Source organism: Garra rufa, chromosome 23, assembly GCF_049309525.1.
Source record: "Garra rufa chromosome 23, GarRuf1.0, whole genome shotgun sequence".
NCBI lineage: Eukaryota > Metazoa > Chordata > Actinopteri > Cypriniformes > Cyprinidae > Garra > Garra rufa.
Window position 1 is genome coordinate 15,314,454 of NC_133383.1, and position 20,433 is coordinate 15,334,886.

Sequence of the window (20,433 nt, forward strand, 5' to 3'; positions counted from 1 at the left end):
AGCCTGTAATTCTGCTGAAAAACATTGACGCATAGCAACTGCCAAAGTGCGAAGAGACTGACAACACAATACATAAAAGCATACAATCATCGGTAATGTGATTTATACAAACATGATTAAAGACTATGTTCTAGCCTGTTATCCAAACTGTAAAGGTTTTAATGATGATGGTGATGATTTGAAGTATTATAGGCTTTGAATGCTGTATTCATTAGTGTGTTTTCATATGAAAAGACACGCCCTCAAAGACAAGTTTATAGCTGGAGGCATGTTCTGTTATTCTGGGCGTGCTTTTCTTTCTATTTATGAAGTAGGCAGAGCTCTATTGAATGCAGTTGTTTATTATTACATTTACAAATTAAGTGTGATATCATGGCTGGTGATCTGTAATTTTGTTTATTGCATCTCCTCAAGGTTAGAGCAAAAAAAAAAGGAAATCTATATCATCATTATATCAGATGATAATTGCAATAATTGCTGACACACTGTATCTTTGACTGTTATAACTTGATTCCAAGTTCTCATTGACTGATTCATAAACATCATCACTCATTACGTCCCACGGATTCTGAAAGGACTCATTTAAAGGGATGGTTCACACAAAAATGGAAATTCTGTGTCTTGATCTGATGTGAAATAGCAAAAAAAAAAAAAAATCTCTTTCGGTGTTCAGCCGAATAAGCGGAAAGGCCGAATAAATTATACCGAACAATGACGTGACGCAATCAAATAGACGCTGCGTTTCATTTGGAAGGCTGCGTCCTCTGGAGGTCGCATTTGAAGGCTGCACACGTCTTTATGGATGTCTTATTTAAGAACAGTAACCATAATAAAAATATGTAATAATGTTTTACTTTGCAATTTAACGGTTACATTTCTTAAATGAGACATCTCCGATGACGTGTGCAGCCTTCAATTGCGACCTCCGGAGGACGCAGCCTTCCAAATGAAACGCAGCGTCTATTTGATCGCGTCACGTCATTGTTCGGTATAATTTATTCGGCCTTTCCGCTTATTCGGCTGAACACCGAAAGAGATTTTTTTTGTTTTTTGTTATTTTCGGCAAAATAATTTCGGTTGCTGAACATTTGGTGCATCCCTAGTTGTATTTATAGATATCGTTATGCTCTTGGTGTGAACGGGCCTTTACGGGTTTGGAATGACATGAGAGTGAGCAATTAATGACAGAATTTATTTTTTTGAGTGAACTATTCCTCTAAACCTATGAGCAGAGTTTTAACAGATACTGTTTTGTTCAACACAATGAAACACCTTTGTATTCTATCTTTAACCTTCTTGCACCTCTCTTCCCCCTTTTTGTTTCTTCATTTCCCTTTCTTATTGGTTTCCTGTCCTTCTGTACCTCTTTCCTTTTTTTTTACGATAATAATCGTGTAATCATCCCTTCATTTCATCCACTCTGGTGGTCATGTTGATGGCTGTTTTGTATTTATTTCTGCTGACCTAGTCAGTGTGACGGTAGTTTTGTCAGCTGCACATCCTTTTAGAGGAAGACCCTCTTTAGCCTCCAGACTGCCTGACAACACAAGTTTGCAAATCTGTTTCTGCTGTCAGTCTTTGAAAGCTTGGCTTCATTTTTGCTGCATCATTGACTATGCCGACAGGCCACGCTCATGCATTATTATTAACAAAATCAATATGTTTTACAGTCTAGATTGCTGATGTCCTTGATCATACAGTACATTGGCTGAATACCAGTTTACTGATGTCCAAAAATGGAAGGGGAATATCTGTATCTGAAGTAGCAGGACAAAGTTGTTCAGAGTACCCTGTGTTCGTAATTTGGTTTGTTTGTGTTTACAGAACCCAACATGGCGGAGCTTAGATTTCGCAATGCTTCCGGATCTCTTGGACACGTCTGTGTCGTGTTTTGTGGTGAGAATATGGGGTGGAAGAGAAGAACAGTACCAACTCCTTATTGAGTGGAAGGTCAACCTAGATGGGCTCAGATACACAGGACAACAGGTGAGGAGTCAAATATATACATTCACACTCACGTCTTTTGCTTTCCCTTTTTTTATACTCTACCAAGTATCGTTTGGTATCTGACATGGCCATCTAGTTTTCCCCCAAAAGTCTTTTGTTTTAATCTGTAAAGCTTAATATGGGTGGGAAAAAAGAAAATATATAATAATGCATTAAAAAAAAGTACAAATATGTGACCCTGGAACATAAAACCAGTCGTAAGTAGCACAGGTTGTATGGGTCAAAATTATCAATTTTTCTTTTATGCCAAAAATCATTAGGATGTCAAGTAAAGATCATGTTCCATGAAGATATTTTTTAAATTTCCTACCGTTAATATATATAAACTTAGTTTTTGATTAGTAATATGCATTGCTAAGAACGATTTTGTCAATATTTAGATTTTTTTTGCATCCTCAGATTCTAGATTTTCAAATAGTTGCATCTCGAAAACCATACATTACTGGAAAACTTACTTATTCAGCTTTCAGATGTACAAAGGCTGATGTATAAATCTCAATAAAAAAAAATGATCCTTATGACTTATGGTTTTGTGGTCCAGGGTCACATATTATCATTTTATTATCATCATAAAATGAATAAAGTATTTGTAATATATTGTGTGTGGGTATGTGTATATATATATATATATATATATATTAGACGATGCCATCGTCCATCGCCGATGGCCAATAGACATCACGATGCTGAGCCGGCATCGCGATCCTCCGCCCCGCCCCCGCCCCGCCCCTGCCGCAGCAGCAACCCGCTCACGAATAACACACACTAAATCCCTATACAGCCAAATGAAATGCATGCTTTCAATTTCTGCATCTTTACTTATTTTATTATTATTATTATGAGGAAATAATAACAAGGAAGTTGTTAGTGATCACAATACAAATTACAGTGAACTCCTAACGAATTACATGAAAGTTCGTTTACATTAATAAATGAGGCATACAAAAACAGCAGAAAAAAAATCTAAATAATTTTAATTAAATTAGATTAAATAAACTACACCAAATATGCCAGAGCTTGGAACAAAAACAAGAGTATATATTTTTTTCCATCGAAATACGAATGTACAATACAAAGCCTAGTTGGAACACTTGGATTTGTGCCGAAAAAACAGAGGTGTTTCGCTTTGTTTTAGTTTCTTAACTTCATATAGCCTATTTTGTTTCATTTCTGTTCTGTTCTAAATACCACTACATTTAAATCATTCGTTTTGGAGTCAGGGTAACTAACTTATAGCTATGTTTATAGTGTTTATAATGTTAATACATAATATTTCGCTTGATTTGGTATTATTTCTGATATTAAGCTTTCTCTCTAAACATTCCGCTGCTCATTAAATGCGTTTGGAGAGAGTGTGTTAAGCAGTAAGCAAATAATGAGAGCGTTATTAAACTTAAAAAAGCTGACTGGTCGAAAATATGTTAAGGACCAACACACATCCTCCAAATGCATTTATATAAACCCGCGCTTGATCTTGTCTCGTCTGCACGCACGCACTCATGATCTAATGCACTTGTTAATTCCGGATCTTTAAAAACAAATAACGGAACGCAAAAATCCAAAATCGGACATTTTCCAGAACAGGATCCGGCTCAAATTAAGCACTCGTGGACATGGTAGGCTACAATTAATTAATTCGTTTTGAATAAATTATTTAACAACAACCATCCCTCACCCCCGCCCCCCGCAGACGATGCCATCGTCCATCGCGATGTTTCACATTAGACATCGTACGATGCCAAATTGGTCGACATCGCCCAACCTTAATATATATATATATATATATATATATACACACACTGCCGTTCAAAAGTTTGGGATCAGTACGATTTTTTATGTGTTTTAAAGAAGTCTGTTTATTTGATTAAAAATACAAAAAAAAATCTGTAATATTGTGAAATATTATTGCAATTTAAAATAGTGGTTTTCTATTTTAATATATTTTAAAATAGGATTTATTCCTGTGATGCAAAGCTGAATTTTCAGCATCATTACTCCAGTCTTCAGTGTCACATGATCCTTCAGAAATCTTTCTAATATGCTGATTTATTAAGAATGTTGGAAGCTGCTTAATATTTTTTTTTGGGGCCTGTGATGCTTTTTTCAGGATTGTTTAAAATATTTATTTAAAATAGAAATCTTTTCGAACAATATACACTACCGTTTAAAGTTTGGGGTTAGTGAATTTTACTTAGTTTGAAAGAAATTAATACTTTTACTCAACAAGGATGTGTTGAATTGATACAAAGTGATCGTAAAGACTTATATTGTTAGAAAGGATTTATATTTTGAATAAATGCGTTTTTTATCTTTTTGTTCATCAAAGAATCCTAAAAAAAGTTTTGATAATAAATCGGCATACTAGAATGATTTCTGAAGACTGGAGTAATAATGCTGAAAATTCAGCTTTGCATCACAGGAATAAATTCTATTTTAAAGTATATTAAAGTAAAAAAAGCTTACTTTAAATTGCAGTAATATTAGAAATGTGTAAAGATTTCTGTAAAAAAACAAACAAAAAAAAAACATAAAAAATCTTACTGATCCCAGACTTTTTTGATTAATATGTTTCCCATGACCAGTACCAGTGAACACTTTTGAAATGGAGGTACATTTTGGTTCAAACACACATCCAAAAAAACCTGTCATTTCTTTCTGTCTATTTTCCTTCAGATTCGCTCCAGAAATCCAAATGAGATCATCTTTGGACTGAACGATGGCTACTATGCAGCTGAGTTTGATCAGAAGGTATTGTTCAAACTCTTGGACTGGGCTCCAAAATAAATTCCAGGCCATCTTCAAACCTTGCCATCTATCAGAGCTCGAAATCACTCGTATCTCCTGGGTTTTTCAGACTATAGAATTCTTCATATGGTAATAAGAGACTCTTTGTGAAGCTCACGGGCTGTTTTCTTTCCCACAGGAAACTTCTGACAGGAAGAAGAACAGTTTGCTTCAGGTGGACCAGAGCTCTGTCAGAAACTCCTACAGTGTTTTCTCTTTACTAAGGTGAGACAGACTCAATTTGAAGAAAACTTAGAATGAAAAACAGGACTTTTTGGCTTTAACTTTACTTTTACATTCACAATGCAAAGCTTTCCGAAATTATAATTTTAGATACTTAAAGAGATAAAAATTCTGTTGTTAATTACACTTGCTGTCTACGGAGGGTCAGAAAGCATCAGAATATATCTTAATTTGTGTTCCAAGGATGAACGAAGGTCTTATAGGTTTGGAACAACTTGAGAGTAATTAATTAAAATTTTTGGATGAACTATTCCTTTAAAGCGGAACAACATAATAAAATACTACAAAAGCGGTGTTTTGAAGACTAATCACAATATAGAACTAGAAATAAGATCTCTTTTATTAATAATACATCTGCTGTGTTTCGACTGTATTAACACAGCGCTGGCTATTGCTAAAAGAGCAGGAATTTCATTCCTACAGGAACAGCATTTGCTCTTAACATATGTTCAGCTCCAGTGAAACTCCCTCGGTTGCTTTCCAGAATTTTATTATCCTCCCATCTGAGACCCAGAAGCAGTTCTCATCATCAAAGACAAGAAACATTCCCTTCCTCATCCGCCAGATAGCGCTCTGTGCGTTTTATTTCCAAATTGGACCCCTGCTGCAGGGTGGCGTCTTATTCTTCAGCCAAAGATGACTGATGTTTTTGCTGTCTTGGAAAACCGTAATCCTTGGATAAAAGACCTGATGGATGAGGAGCACAGGAAATCAAGGAAGAAAAATTAGTCCACCTTGTCATAGTGTTGGCAGACCCTTCCAAACCCAGTGAAGTTGAATGTCGGCTTTGTATTCTGCTGTAGCTTTAGTGCAGCACTAGATGGCAGCAGCTCTCTTCTAAACCAATATGTTTTGACAAAGGAGGTGCTTTGGAGAGCCTTAAGTAACTATGACACACTTCCCATATTCAGATTTATCTGTGTGAACACACTTCTGCAGTCTTACAACATCAACATTATATATCTAAAGGAACAATCTTTGATCCCAGAGATGTTGTTAAGAAGCAAACAAGCTGTAAACGCTCCGTTATGTTCTCTCCAAAGTGTTTTCGCTTTCCAGACCTTCGTTCATACGCACCTCAACGGCCATGTGCAGATTTTCTGCTGTGGAATGTAGGGCAGTCCCTCAGAGCTGTGCTGTAGTAGGGTGATATAGAGCTTGCTGGAGGCTGCTGCTCTCTACGTGTGATGGTGTTTGTGAGTCTCTTGGTAGTCTTGATTAGGAGTCTGTGCAATATCTTGGCTTCGGCCTGAGGTGGGCCCATGTCTTGGCCCAGATTCTGAAATCTCACGCATAGGCCGCATATTTGTACGCACACGCCGACTGACAGAAACATGCATTACTCTAGCTTTCTATGTAACTTTTATGAACTTGTTTCATTTTTGGGAGGATGTCTGTGTTAAATATGAGTAATGACTGAAAAAAAAACATGTTCGGTGCCTGGATGGGAATTGTGAAGATTTTAAGGATTTCAGTTCCTCTTCATGATTCCATAAATGCGTCATTGGCTTTAAAGGGACAGTTCACCCAAAAATTTAAATTACCTCATGAATTACTCACCCTCAAGCCATTCTAGGTGTATACGACTTTCTTCTTTCCATTGGAGTTATATAAAAAAATGTCCTGGCTCTTCCAAGCTTCATAATGGTAGTGAATGGCTGATTTTGAAGTCCAATAAAGTGCATCCACTCATCACATGACTCCGGGGGGACTTTTTTTTTTTTTTTATATATAACTCCGATTGTATTAATCTGAAAGAAGAAAGTCATTTACAGTTGAGTTCAAAAGTTTACATACATCTTGGAGAATCTGCAAAATGTTAATTATTTTACCAAAATAAGAGGGATCATGCAAAATGCACGTTATATTTTATGTGGTACTCACCTTAAGAAGATATTTCACACAGACATTTAAAAGAAGTACAAATATGTGACCCTGGACCACAAAACTATTTGTAGTAATAGCCAACAAGACATTGTCAAAATGATAAATTTTTCTTTTATGCCAAAAAACATTAGGATATTAAGTAAAGATCATGTTTTATTAAGATATTTTTTTGAATTAACTACCATAAATATATAAAAACTTAGTGTTTGATTAGTAATATGTTTTGCTAAGAACATTTTGACAACTTTAAAGCTGATTTTCTCAATATTTAGATTTTTTTTTTGCACCCTCAGATTTTCAAATGGTTGTATCTCAAACAAATATTGTCCTATCCTAACAAACCATACATCACTGGAAAACTTACTTATTCAGCTTTCAGGTGTATAAATGCTGATGTATAATTATTATTAAATGTCTACAAGAGAAAATAATAGTTCAATTTATAAAAATGACCCCGTTCAAAAGTTTACATAGACTTGATTCTTAATACCTGAATGATCCACAGCTATGTATTTTTCTTTTTTTTGTTTAGTGATGCCTGTTCATGAGTCCCTTGTTTATCCTGAACAGTTAAACTGCCAGCTGTTTTTCAGAAAAATCCTTCAGATCCCGCATTCTTTGGTTTTTCAGCATTTTTGTGTATGATTTGAAAATGTTTGATTTTGGGATCCATCTTTTTACATTGAGGACAACTGAGGGACTCATATGCAACTATTACAGAAGATTCAAACACTCACTGATGCTCCAGAAGGAAAAACGATGCATTAAGAGCTGGGGGGTGTAAACTTTTGAACAGAATGAAGATTTTTCTTATTTTGCCTAAATATCATATTTTTTTTTTCATTTAGTGCTGCCCTTCAGAAGCTACAGAAGATACTTACATCCTGTTTCCCAGTAGACAACATAAAATAATTTACCCTGATCTTCAAATTTAAAATCTTATCTCTTAATGCATTGTATTTCCTTCTGAAGCATCAGTGAGCGTTTGAACCTTGAAATAATTGCATATGAGGCCAACTACACAGAAATGCTGAAAAACCAAAGAATTAGTGGAAGCTGAAGGATTTTTCTGAAGAACAGAGGGCAGTTTAACTGTTCAGGACAAACAAGGAACTCATGAACAACTATCACTAAACAGAAAAACACAGCTGTGTTGGGTCATTCAGGTAACAACACAGTATTAAGAATCAGGCGAATGTAAACTTTTGAATGGGGTCATTTTTATAAATTCAACTATTATTTTCTCTTGCGAACTAACTTTTGACTTCAACTGAACATCTAGGATGGCTTGAGGGTGAGTAAATCAAGGCTGTGCTATATGTTTCTGATTCACTAAAAGAGACTAATATGAGCAATCAGACTGTACTGCATTGTATGTTTCATTCACTTAAATTGACAAACTCATAAGAGTTATAGTGTGCATTTGATAAACTGTTGCCTACAGTGGTTGGTTTTTGATTCTCTTAAAAGAACCGGCTCATAAACATGATTTATTCAGGAATCAGACTACAACGACTGCGCTATATGTTTTTGATTTGCATGAAAGAACAGATTCATAAGTGTCATTTGTTTGGGAGTCTATGCTTAGTTTTTCATTAACTTAAACGAACAAACTCAACAGTCATTTTTTTGGGAATCAGACTACACTGATTGTGCAACATGTCTTTGATCCACTAAAAACAACTGACTCATAAGAGTCATTCATTGTGTATTTGGACTACACTTGTCTGTTTCGTAATCACTGCAGGTTGTTTTTAACATCTCAATACAAGTTGATTCGTATGTGTTTGTGTTTTGGCGGTATTCTGTTTGCTTGTAAGTCAGACTGAAAGAAATACACATAGAAGAGACTGTGTGAAAAGTCCAAGTCTAAACTCTCCTCTTGTTGTGTTTCGTGTTGAATGGGCGGATGGCGGTGGATATTATCATCGTTGAGGAAACATTTGTTTTTGATTGACACTACTGCGTTTTTAGCAATTAACTCAACCTGACAAACTTTCGGAAGCAATAATAAAGAGAGGAAACGAGGAAAAACAAAAAAACAGAGTAGTTAGTTTTCTAATAAAATGAATCATTAATCAAAAGAGAAATGTTTCCTCTGCATGTGCGATTTATGCTACTCCAGGGCGGGCAGCCCGTCTGTCATGCTATAGCGGGCCGCTCGTGGGAAAAACTGGCCATTCGGCGATCTAAATCAGCCTTCGTCGTCAAAGCACTGTTGTAAGGAGTGTTTTCTTTTACATTTGTTTTACGATTGTGTGTTAGTGGGCCAAAGGAGCTTTGTGTCTGTGGAAAAGGTGTTCTTCAATAGTGTGTCTGGGGTTCCTGGTTCCTTCCCGTACTTTCTTATGCAGGAAATGTTCTCAGCGAGGCTTAAGCAAGCCAAAGGAAATTCCTGCTTGTGTATGAATTCAAGTTTTTATCTCCCATCACCCTCTCACAGCTGGTTCACACTGGGAATAATCAACACTTGCTTTCAAAATCCTTTTTGAGTGCGAAGAACTGTCATAACTCGACTTGAATTCTTTGTGACATGACTAAATCTAGTATTACATTAAATTTTGGGGATTCTGCATCAGATTCTACTTAAAAGTATGGAAGCCTGTTTCCACCACTGAATAAAAAAATTAAAAAAAGTTATTGTGACTTATCTCACAATTTTCTCAGAATTGTGAGAAATAAACTGGCAATAAAGTCGCAATTGATATAAACTCCCAATTGCGAGAGAAAAGTTTTATATCTCTCAATTCTGACTTTATTTCTCGCAATTGTGTTTATATCCCACAATTCTGACTTCATATCTAGCAATTCTAGATTTATAACTCGCAAATTGTGCATTTATATATCACAGTTCTGAGAAAAAAGTCAGAATTGCGAGATGCAAACTCGTAATTGCCAGAAAGTAAGTCAGAATGGCAAGATACAAAGTTGCAATTGCGACAAAAAGTCAGAATTACGAGTTTATATCTCTCAGTTCTGACTTTATTTCTCGCAATTGTGTTTATATCCCACAATTCTGACTTCATATCTAGCAATTCTATCTTTATAACTCGCAATTGTGCATTTATATCTCACAGTTGTGGGGAAAAAAAGTCAGAATTGCGAGATACAAACTTGTAATTGTGAGAACAAAAGTCAGAATCACAAGTTTTTATCTATCAATTCTGTTTTTTTTGTTTTTTGTTTTTTTTTCCCGCAATTCTGGCTTTATAACTCATAATTGTGCATTTATATCTCCAGTTCTGAGAAAAAAGTCAGAATTGCGAGATGCAAACTCGTAATTACCAGAAAGAAAGTCAGAATGGCAAAATACAAAGTTGCAATTGCGACAAAAAGTCAGAATTATTTATAGTTTTTGAGTTTATATCGCTCAATTCTGACTTTATTTCTCGCAGTTGTAAGTTTATATCCCGCAATTCTGACTTTATAACTCGCAATTGTGCATTTATATCTCACAGTTCTGAGAAAAAAGTCAGAATTGCGATATGCAAATTCGTAATTGCCAGAAAGAAAGTCAGAATGGCAAGATACAAAGTTGCAATTGGGAGAAAAGGTCAGAATTGCGAGTTTATATCTCTCAATTCTGACTTTATTTCTCGCAATTGTAAGTTTATATCCCGCAATTCTGAATTTAGATCTCACAGTTCTGAGAAAAAAGTCAGGATTGCATGATACAAACTCGTTATTGCGAGAAAGTAGTCAGAATAGCAAGATACAAGGTCGGAATTGAAAGGGAAATTGAAATTGAGTTTATATCTCTCAATTCTGACTTTATTTTTTGCAATTGTGAGTTTATATCCCGCAATTCTGACTTCATATCTAGCAATTCTGACTTCATAACTCGCAATTGTGCTTTTATATCTCGCAGTTCGGAGAAAAAAAGTCAGAATTGTGAGATAAAAAGTTGCAATTACCTTTTAATTTTTTATTCAGTGGCGGAAACAGACTTCCATATAAAAGTGATTGTTTCTTTAAGATGTTCACTCAAAATTGCATTTTGTGTCCCTCTTGAACATTCGCAGTTACCTCACCTTAATAAATGAAGTAGCAAGTGAAGAACAGAGGCGGTGTTGTACGGCAAAGTTCAGGGAGTAGATTGTGACCCCATGGTTGCCGCGGCGATAAGCCCTTCCTGCTTTTAGCGCCTTTCAACAGGTCGACGGGTCGTGCGCTCCCCCGCCGAAGGGCATGGTTCTGGACCGGATTATCGGGTACGGCTTTAACAGCTGGGTTCACACTCGCCCCCTTAAAACCCTAAAGCAACAACCTTGAGGACCGGGAACGCCTGCCATGCCTCACGGAAAAACAAACTGGGCCTTAATCTCCGCATCGCCCGGCTGAAAATGGATGCTGGTGTTTTGGTCTCTCAGGGCTTTGTGGGAGGCTGTGGTAATAATAGTGTAGAGAGGCATGAGGGGATATTGGAGCCCCGCTTATAGAGAAGCTTTAATAAAGAGATCAAGTGCATTAGCATCTCAACATCACCTTCTACAAGGCCTGTTTATGCGGACAGCTGCCTACATAGGAAGTACAGCAAGTTAGCTCTCTTTGTTTTGAAATGGCTCTCTTTCTATATTTATTTTTTGACCTTCAGTGTAAAGTGTCAAGTCTTATCACTCCGGGTTCATGTAGACTGGGTTTGTTCTGGATTACTGCATCCCTTGGCATGCGCTGTTGAGTCGTTTGTGTTGTTAATGTGTTTCCCCGTCTGTTGGGTTGGATGGCTGTAATGTTTTAATACAAATTTATGTCACGCTCATAATGGAGTGCAGTCCCAAAGCTGTAATAATCTAACTTGGGACGGAGTGAAGCACTCAAGCTGAATGTGCTGAGAGACATTGATGTAAGGGTCAGCCAGACCTGAATGCCTCCTTGCTGTTGAGTTGGAGGGTCTGATAATTTGTGGCCCTGAAAACGGCAAATCTGCAGCTTACATGATCTAAGCTGCAGATCTAGAACTCATACAGTACAGCTGGATTTGTTGAAGAATTTTCCCTTTTGGTCCAGTTATGGAATAAACGAAATCTTTTTGGCTCACACTAAACAGCAATTCTTCACAGCTCGAAAAACAAAAACAATATTTAATTTGTTGTTTACACTTATTTTTACACTTTTTATCAGCAGTAAATAAGCAAAAATTACAATTGGGCTACAATTTTGGTACGATTAGACATTATCGAGTATATTGCAAAAAACCCAGCAAAAACAAACCCATGTAGGTTAGATTTAGAGTTCACACTTTCACTGTGTGATTTAGTCTATTAAAATAGATTTAGAATTTCCAAAATTCAAGATAAGTGTGCAAAAATGCCTCTGTAAGACTTTTATATGGCTTTTACAGTTGAAGTCAAAAGTTTACATACACCTTGCAGAATCTGCAAAATGTTAATTATTTTATCAAAATAAGAGAGATCATAGAATTTTTTTATTAGTACTGACCTGAATAAGATATTTCACATAAAAGTGTTTAGTGATAGTTGAGTCCCTCGTTTGTCCTGAGCAGTTTAACTGCCCGCTGTTCTTGGAAAAAAAAAAAAAATCTTTCAAGTCCCACAAATTCTTTGGTTTTTCAGCATTTTTATGTATTTGAACCCTTTCCAACAATGACTCATATGCAACTATTACAGAAAGTTAAAATGCTCACTGATGCTCCAGAAGGAAACAAGATTGCTTTAAGAGCCGGTGGTGAACACTTTTTGAATTTGAAGGTCAGGGTAAATTAAACTTACAGTACTTTGTCTTCTGGGAGACATTTAAGTATCTTCTGTAGCTTCTGAACGGCAGTACTAAATAGAAAAAAATATGATATTTAGACAAAATAAGAAAAATGTATACATCTTTACACCCCTGGCTCTTCATGCAGTTTTTTTTCTTCTGAAGCATCTGTGAGCATTTGAGCCTTCTATAATAGTTGCAGTTGTCCTCAGTGTGAGAAGATGGATCTCAAAATTATACAGTCACAACACAGTATTCTGCAGTCCAAAACCTGTACCATTACAATAACATGCTCAGCCAAATATTGCCTAATTATTTTTATCGACCAAATTTCTTGAAAATATCGAGATGTCATTTTCTGTTGTTAAATAATGTCAGCTAACATATTGCACTGAATGCCTAAACATTTTTGCTTAAAAGTACATGTATTGACCCCAGTTTGTACTCCAACAACCAACCAACAATCAAACACACAATTGCAGACCTAAATTTACTCCTCCACTCTATCTTTTTTTGGTTCTTTTGATCTGAAAGGTCCACATGCTGGACTCGAACCCCGTCACCCAAGGCATAACTGCTTTGTCAGAGCGCTGCACACAGGGTTATTGATTCTAACCAGGGAAAGTGTTTTAGTCACTGTTCTTTCATTGTGAGTAATATATGAACACAGGTTGAAGTATGCGGTGTGTTTTTGCAAGCACGACCAAGTATGTCTGATTCATTCATTCACAGCTGTAATTTGTAATTTGGTTGTAATTCTGAAGTGCCAACAAGCAAAACCCAAGAATACAACACCTAGAGACTTAAATTTACCCGACTGAGCCAAGATGTACTTAAATTAAACTGTTATTGTGCCAAAATGAGCACGGATGATGTCATGGCGAGGTGTCAAAGGATCGGTCGTCTCTCTGCAAAGACCAGGCAGGAATGTCAGAGCCCAAAATATTTCCGTGCGGCACAATCTTATCTGTCCCTCCAGTACTGGAGACAATGGCGAGTTCTGAGGTGTGTGGAGATGGAGGCGTGTGTTGACATTCTCTTGGTCTGAGCAGCAGGTAGGGGTCCACTGTAGATAGTTGCGTGTTTGTTTTCTTTTCCGTTCAGGCTCACATCCCTTCGAGTTGTTTGCGCTCTAGATTTTTCCGTGTCGTGTCACTTGTTCATTGTGCAACCAAAGTGTTTTTGTTACTTTTTTTTGTGAGGTATATTTGGACGCAGGTTAACAGATGTGGCGTGTTTTCGTAAGCATGACCCAATGAGTCTGATTCCTTTGCGAAGGCTGCATACGTTATCTGTGATTTATATACTGCAATTGTAATTATTAGTCTATGGTGAAAACCGTATCGATCAGTGACACTTGGGGTGTAATCATACCAGTGCAATGAGTGCAGTGCTTATTTGGGGAAAGCGGGTTGAGTGTAATGTTGAAGCATTAGTTTAGACTGGATTTAAGTGTTCCTTAAAGTAAATTATGCGTGATATGCAAGCAGATCTGTGGCTTTGGCAGTGGTGTGTGTGTGTGACCCGTATCTCCAGGATGGAAAAAGGACGTAAAGGAATGGCAAAAACAGCAGAACACTGGCCGTCACCTGATACAAGGGCATTTATCAGCATTTATACAAACAAAAAAAGAGACAGAAAACATTTTTCATCCCTTCATTTTGTAGATACCAACGAGACAGACTGTATTTCATTTCCTTTCTTTGTATTTTCTTCACACACACACACACACACACACACACACACACACACACACACACACACACACACACACACAAAGTGATCCATGGAATGTTCTATGGAAGCAGTTTCTTAACACTGAAAGGTGACATTATATGAAAGCCATTCCATAAAATGGGTGCAAAGGTGATTAAAAAAAAAGTAAATTATTATACATTTTTAAGGAGATCTGTTAGATAATGTGTAAATGTGAGTAAATTACTGTACATTGTACTTTTTCAGTTAAATTTTTTTTACTTTTATTGTTTGTTCATGTTAGTTCACAGTGCATTATCTAGTGTTAACAAAGGCTTGTGATTTTAGTAGTGCATTAGTAAATGCTGAAATGAACATTAACTAAGATTGATAAATGCTGCTAAAGTATTATTAATTCTTAGTTCGTGTTAACTAATGTTAACTAATGGACCTTATTGTAAAGTGTTACGATTATTATTTTTCTAAAACAAGGTGAAATTTACTAAAACAGTAGTATTTGTAAGAAAAAAAACGAATTATTATTTATAATAGTAGTATTGATAATAATAATAATATTATTATAAAACAGAACAAAAATTGTATAATAATAATAATAATAATAATAATAATAATTATTATTATTATTGTTATTATTATATTTATATTTAATTTATAATAATATTTAATTATTATATTTAATAGTAATTATTTATATTTTAGTTATTAACATTTTATAAGATGAATATATAAATTAAATCTAGAAATTTTATCTTTTATTTCTATTTTTAATTAAAATGTCCATATTTGCTAATACAGCTCTGTGTTTTTATTGTTAAATATTAAAGATCATTTTTGGGATTTGAATTAAAGTTAAAATAATATATAAATGTTAGATGCAGAAATTAAAAACTTTAAGAAATGGAAAAAAAAGAGAAATGATGCCTTGTCAACTAACTAAAATAAGTTTAAGTTGAAATACTAAGATGGATAAAACTGTAATTGTAATAATAATAACAATAATGATAATAATTAATATTAATAATAATAATAATAATAATAATAATAATATTTATTTATTGTAATTAAGAATTATTATTCTTAATTATAGTTAATTAATATCAATATTTTATTTAATTAATAATTATCATTTATATTATATTATTAACATAGGATAAAGAATGTGTAAGATGAGTACATTTTCAAATTGTAGCTTTTATTTATATAAAGTTTTTTTTGTTTATTGTTAAAGATCATTTTTGGAATTTGAAATAAAGCTGAAATAAAATAAAGTGTAAATGTTAGGTGCAGAAAATAAAATCTTGGAAATTAAAAAATTAAAACTTATGCATTGTTAACTAACTGAAATAAGTTGAAGTTGAAGTACTAAAATGACTAAAACTGTAATTGGAATAATAATAATATTTAATTATATAATAAATAATAGTAATAATAATAATAAATATTATTAATAATAATAATAATAATATTGGTCTTATTTAATTAATAATAATAATAATAATAATAATAATAATAATAATAATAATATGTAATTATTATAATAAAAACTTATTTTATTTATTAACATTTATATATAAGGTAAAACTAATTAAGTAAATAAATATAAAAATTGTAGCTTTTATTTCTATTTTTAATTAAAATATACGTATTTGCTAATACAGCCCAGTGTTTTTATTATTAACTATTAAAGATCATTTTTGGAAATTAAAAAAAACCTGAAATAAAATAATATATAAATGTTAGATGCAGAAATTAAAAACTTAAATGAAAATTAGAATGATGTCTTGTCAACTAACTGAAATAAGTTGAAGTACTAAATTGACTAAAACTGTAATTGAAGTAAAAACAATTAAAGCTATATAGAAATGGATATAAAAAACATAAAATAATTAAGAAAACTAAAATTAAAATGAAAACTGAGCATAGTATTAATACTATAATAGTCTAGTAAAAAGTAATACACAAAAAAAACACTGATAGAGCCAGGAAGAACTGGAAAAGACAAATGTCCATATTAACGTGGTGAACCTGTCACTTGATTGTATAGCTATTTGACTTAAACAAGTCATTTTTTACACTTGCTGTTTGTATAGGAGATTCTCTAGAGCAACTCATGAGATGAGTAAAAAAAAAAGGGTAAAAATAACAGTGAGAAATGAAGAATAGTAACTTTAATATGTGTTTATATCTGTCAGTGGGCTGTTTAGCATCGTCATCTTTACGAGCGGCAAACACTGTCACGATTGGGCAACAAAATGTAATTGGGTTTGACATGCTCGGGTCTGTCCGGCCCATTCCAGGATATGACATAAGATGGCCGTCAAAACCTCTCAGAGTGCATCTTTGTTCTTCTCATGTAGCATCTGCCTTTGTTTTCATTTCCTGTTTTATTTTCAGCCTGGTTTTACAATGCTGCGCTGCTGTCTTGCAAACAAACACAAAGTGGGGATTTATTTGGTTATCACTGAACAGTAAATACATAAACACACCAAGAGGTAAATGTGGGACAGAGGGAAAGTTGAAACGAAAGAAAGAGAACATTGTTTACAGTAATGCGTCTTTCTTCCTGTTCCAGCGACTCTGGAATGAATTAATTTGTGTTTTAGGTCAAGGAGTTAATGCTTTTCTCTGTTTATTATAATTTTTTTCCCCTTTCAGTCCTTCTTGTTCTGGTTTTAATGCCTCTCTTCTGTTTCTTGTGGTTGCCAGGGTGTTGCTATGCAGTTGGCTATGGTGTTCTGAGTGGTAGTTTGCACGATTCTATCCACTTGCTAAATGTTTTTTTTGGAATGGTTGTCAGAACATTGCTTTATAGTTGCTAAGATGTTCTGAGGGGTAGTTAGAGTGTTGCTATGTAGTTGATTATGTGTTCCAAGGGGTAGATGGGATATTTCTAGGGCATTCTGAGTAGGGCCCTTCAATTTATGCAATATAACACTGAATGTCAAAGAATTTGCTAAATTTTGTATAAATAAATTAAAAGTAGAGATCAAAACATAAGAACTAGTGTCTGAATATTAAGCCTTCAAAATATTATTTAAGTATTAAGTAAGAGTTCTGCATGCTCTGCGTGTCACTGTAAATGAATGGCATAAATGCACGGTTTTGTTTACTACACACTTACTAAAGCGCATGTGATCCACATTGTGTTTTCAGCCTCTGCTGTCTCAAAATATGAGTACATGAACATAATCATAAACTCTAGAACTGCTCTGAGAGTCATTTTAATGAGCATTTGACTGTTTCTTTTAAGAAAACTAATGTCATGTCGTATACAAACAGAAACATACAGGTTTTCACAACAACCCGTCAAAATAAAAGTGTGGTTTAACTTGAAGAAATTGTGACATGAAATATTACTTAATGTAATGATAGTAATGACACTAATACATTTTTTGTAGGAATATTTAAGGAATAATTACCATAACATTTATTTACCAGAATTTATTAAACAGAAAAATTTTAACACAGCACATTATTTCTGAGGAAAATAATTTGGAGATGCTTTTGATTATTATAATTTTATGAAATCATTAAAATAAAATCCAGAAAATTAATTCATAGGGCCTTAAAAGTGTCATTTTGTTAAACGTTTAATAAATTGCTGTTAAATTTGGTTAGTTTCATTATTTTGACTTAGACATGCTTTTTGATTTGATAATTTAAATTTAACCATTAAAGTAGAGTCTTAAAACTGAATTTGAGAAAAAACTAACATATTTCATAGGGCCTTAAAAGTGACATTTTTATTAAACTTTTAAGAAGTTTCTGTTAAATTGTGTTAGTTTTATGATTTCGATTTATTAGACATGCTTTTTGATTAATATTTTTTAATTTAACCAATAAAACAGAGTCTAGAGAAATTAAAACGAAAAAAAAAAAAAAAAGCGAATCCAGAAAAATTACAATAGCAAAAATGGAATTTGGGAAAAATTAAATTTGAGAAATCAAAAAGCTATCATGAAACTTACACAATTTATTAAATGTATTAAAAGTTTAACAAAAATTATACTTTTATAATTTATAATTATACTTTTATTTATATATATATTAATAATTAAATGGGGGGAAAAAACAGAATCCAAAAAAAAAAAAAAAAAAACGGAATTTGGCAAAAAATAAAATGGATTTCATAGGGCTCTACTGAATGCTAGTTAGGGCACTGTGCTAATAAACAGCAATGTACTGTGTTTGCTAGTGTGTTCTAGATGGTTGCCAGGGTGTTGCTATGGTGTTCTGAGTGGTAGTTTGTGTATTGCAGTATATAGGGTGTTTTGAGTGGTTGCTAGGGTAAAAATCGGTAGTTTGCATAGAAAAGTAATATTACACCTTTTCTCAAAAAGTGGTTACATTTTTGATTTACATACCACAAATAAGGTGCAGAAGCTTAATACTTTGTTAAAACTATTAACACTCTTAAAATTTGTAAGTATAGTAATAGTTATGATTGACACAACCTAGTAAGCCATTACTTGAGTCACTACACCTAGTTTTACTGCAATGGCAAGTTTTCACTACTTTATTCACCCGAAGAGAAAGTTGTTGTGCTTTAGGTGTTTGTGTTTTTATACTAGAGTGTGTTTGATCTCTGAGGTGACTGGCCAGTTGCCGGGAAACCTCCTGTGCCCTTCTCTGATTGGCTGTGGGAGATAGGTGTTGACGGGCAGACGGGTTGAGGGCTGATAAGAGTGCAGACATGCGTGAAATCCGATTGGGCGATAACTGCTGCTCACCTGGGGGAAGTGGCCTATCGGATTTCTTCATCTCAATCACAGCGGCGATAAAGCTGTCAAATCAGCTTTGACTTGACTTATCCTCATGCCATATCACCTAGCATATAACAAGAGAGAGACACGGCTGATAAAAAAATAATAATATTTTTCCTGTCGCTGTGTGAACTTGTTACAGGGTAGATTTTAAAGGCCCGGTGATTTATGACCTGGTCAGCTCATGTGGAGTGCTGCTGGGAAAAGTGCGAGACGAGAAAAGGGAAGGCCTCAAATTTGAGCGAGAGGGGTGTAGTTTTCCAATCTCAAGCTTTGGAAAAAGAGCTATATAGAAGAATATGTTGATTTATGGAAATAGTAGCTGTGTGTTATATAGTTTTGGTGGGAAATCACCAAAAAAGATTACCGTAGACTATTATAAAACTTTTCAGTTTAATAGTGGTTTGTTAAAAGTAGATCACGCTTGTATGAGCTTTGCTTGTTGTGTCAGGTCAACTATATTTCTTAGCAGATGTAGAGTATTTTACCATGGTTAAAGGACTAGTTTTGGACCCGTGTGATCACAGGAGGGCTGAAATGTAACCCAGATGAATTTCTCAGGGAGTATTAGTCTGCATTGTTTCACAGTGCTGATATTGGCACTTAACCCTTGTCAACAAACTGTATGAATTCTCTAAAGCTAGTCATAGGAGAATCTTGATGGTCTGGATCAGAAGCTGGCCATCTCTCAGTTCTTTCTTGGACCTCTAATTGGATTGCTGCAATTCGATGATTGTTAACCAATGACTTGTGAGGTAATGAAGTCATCAGCCTAAGAGCTTTGGGAAGAAAGCAGTGCTAGGAAAAAAAAGCGTAAAACTGTACCACAAAGGACTCATAGCCCTCCCGACGGATTCAAAAAGGCCTCGCAGATGGGAAGATACATTGCAAGGTTTTTGTCAGCATGTGGAAGGAAAATCTCCCCGTTACGCTCAATGTGGCATTTGCAAGTTTTCCCAGGAATTCTCAAAACGCCAAAATCTGTTACAACTGAGGAGGTTCATAGCTCTTGGAGGAGACTAAATCTAAGAAACCCATTACTAGTGATTTCCCACCGCTGTGAAATGCAAAATATGGTCTATTTCTCACTTTTTAAAGTCTCAAGAACATCTGATAAAACATCTCATGTAATTTTTTAAATGTTAGCAATATATGTTAGTTTAAAAGTTATTGTTTAGAAAGTCTCAAGCTGACCAAGGCTGCATTAATTTGATCAAAAATACAGGAAAAAAGTCATATTGTGAATTATTCTAATGGTAATTTGGTGCTCAACAAACATTTCTTATTATCAGCATTAAAAACAGGTTTATTTTAATTA

At 34.4% G+C, this 20,433-nt stretch overlaps 1 protein-coding gene across 1 annotated transcript in view; it reads left to right on the top strand.

Annotated features, from left to right (window-relative positions):
- Window positions 1–20,433, top strand: part of uvrag (UV radiation resistance associated gene) — a 150,931-nt gene that overhangs the window by 9,323 nt on the left and 121,175 nt on the right. Inside the window, exons 4-6 of the mRNA XM_073829373.1 lie at window positions 1,825–1,986; window positions 4,681–4,755; window positions 4,931–5,016. Of these exons, the coding sequence (XP_073685474.1) occupies window positions 1,825–1,986; window positions 4,681–4,755; window positions 4,931–5,016 (323 nt within the window). The remainder of the gene's footprint in view (window positions 1–1,824; window positions 1,987–4,680; window positions 4,756–4,930; window positions 5,017–20,433) is intronic.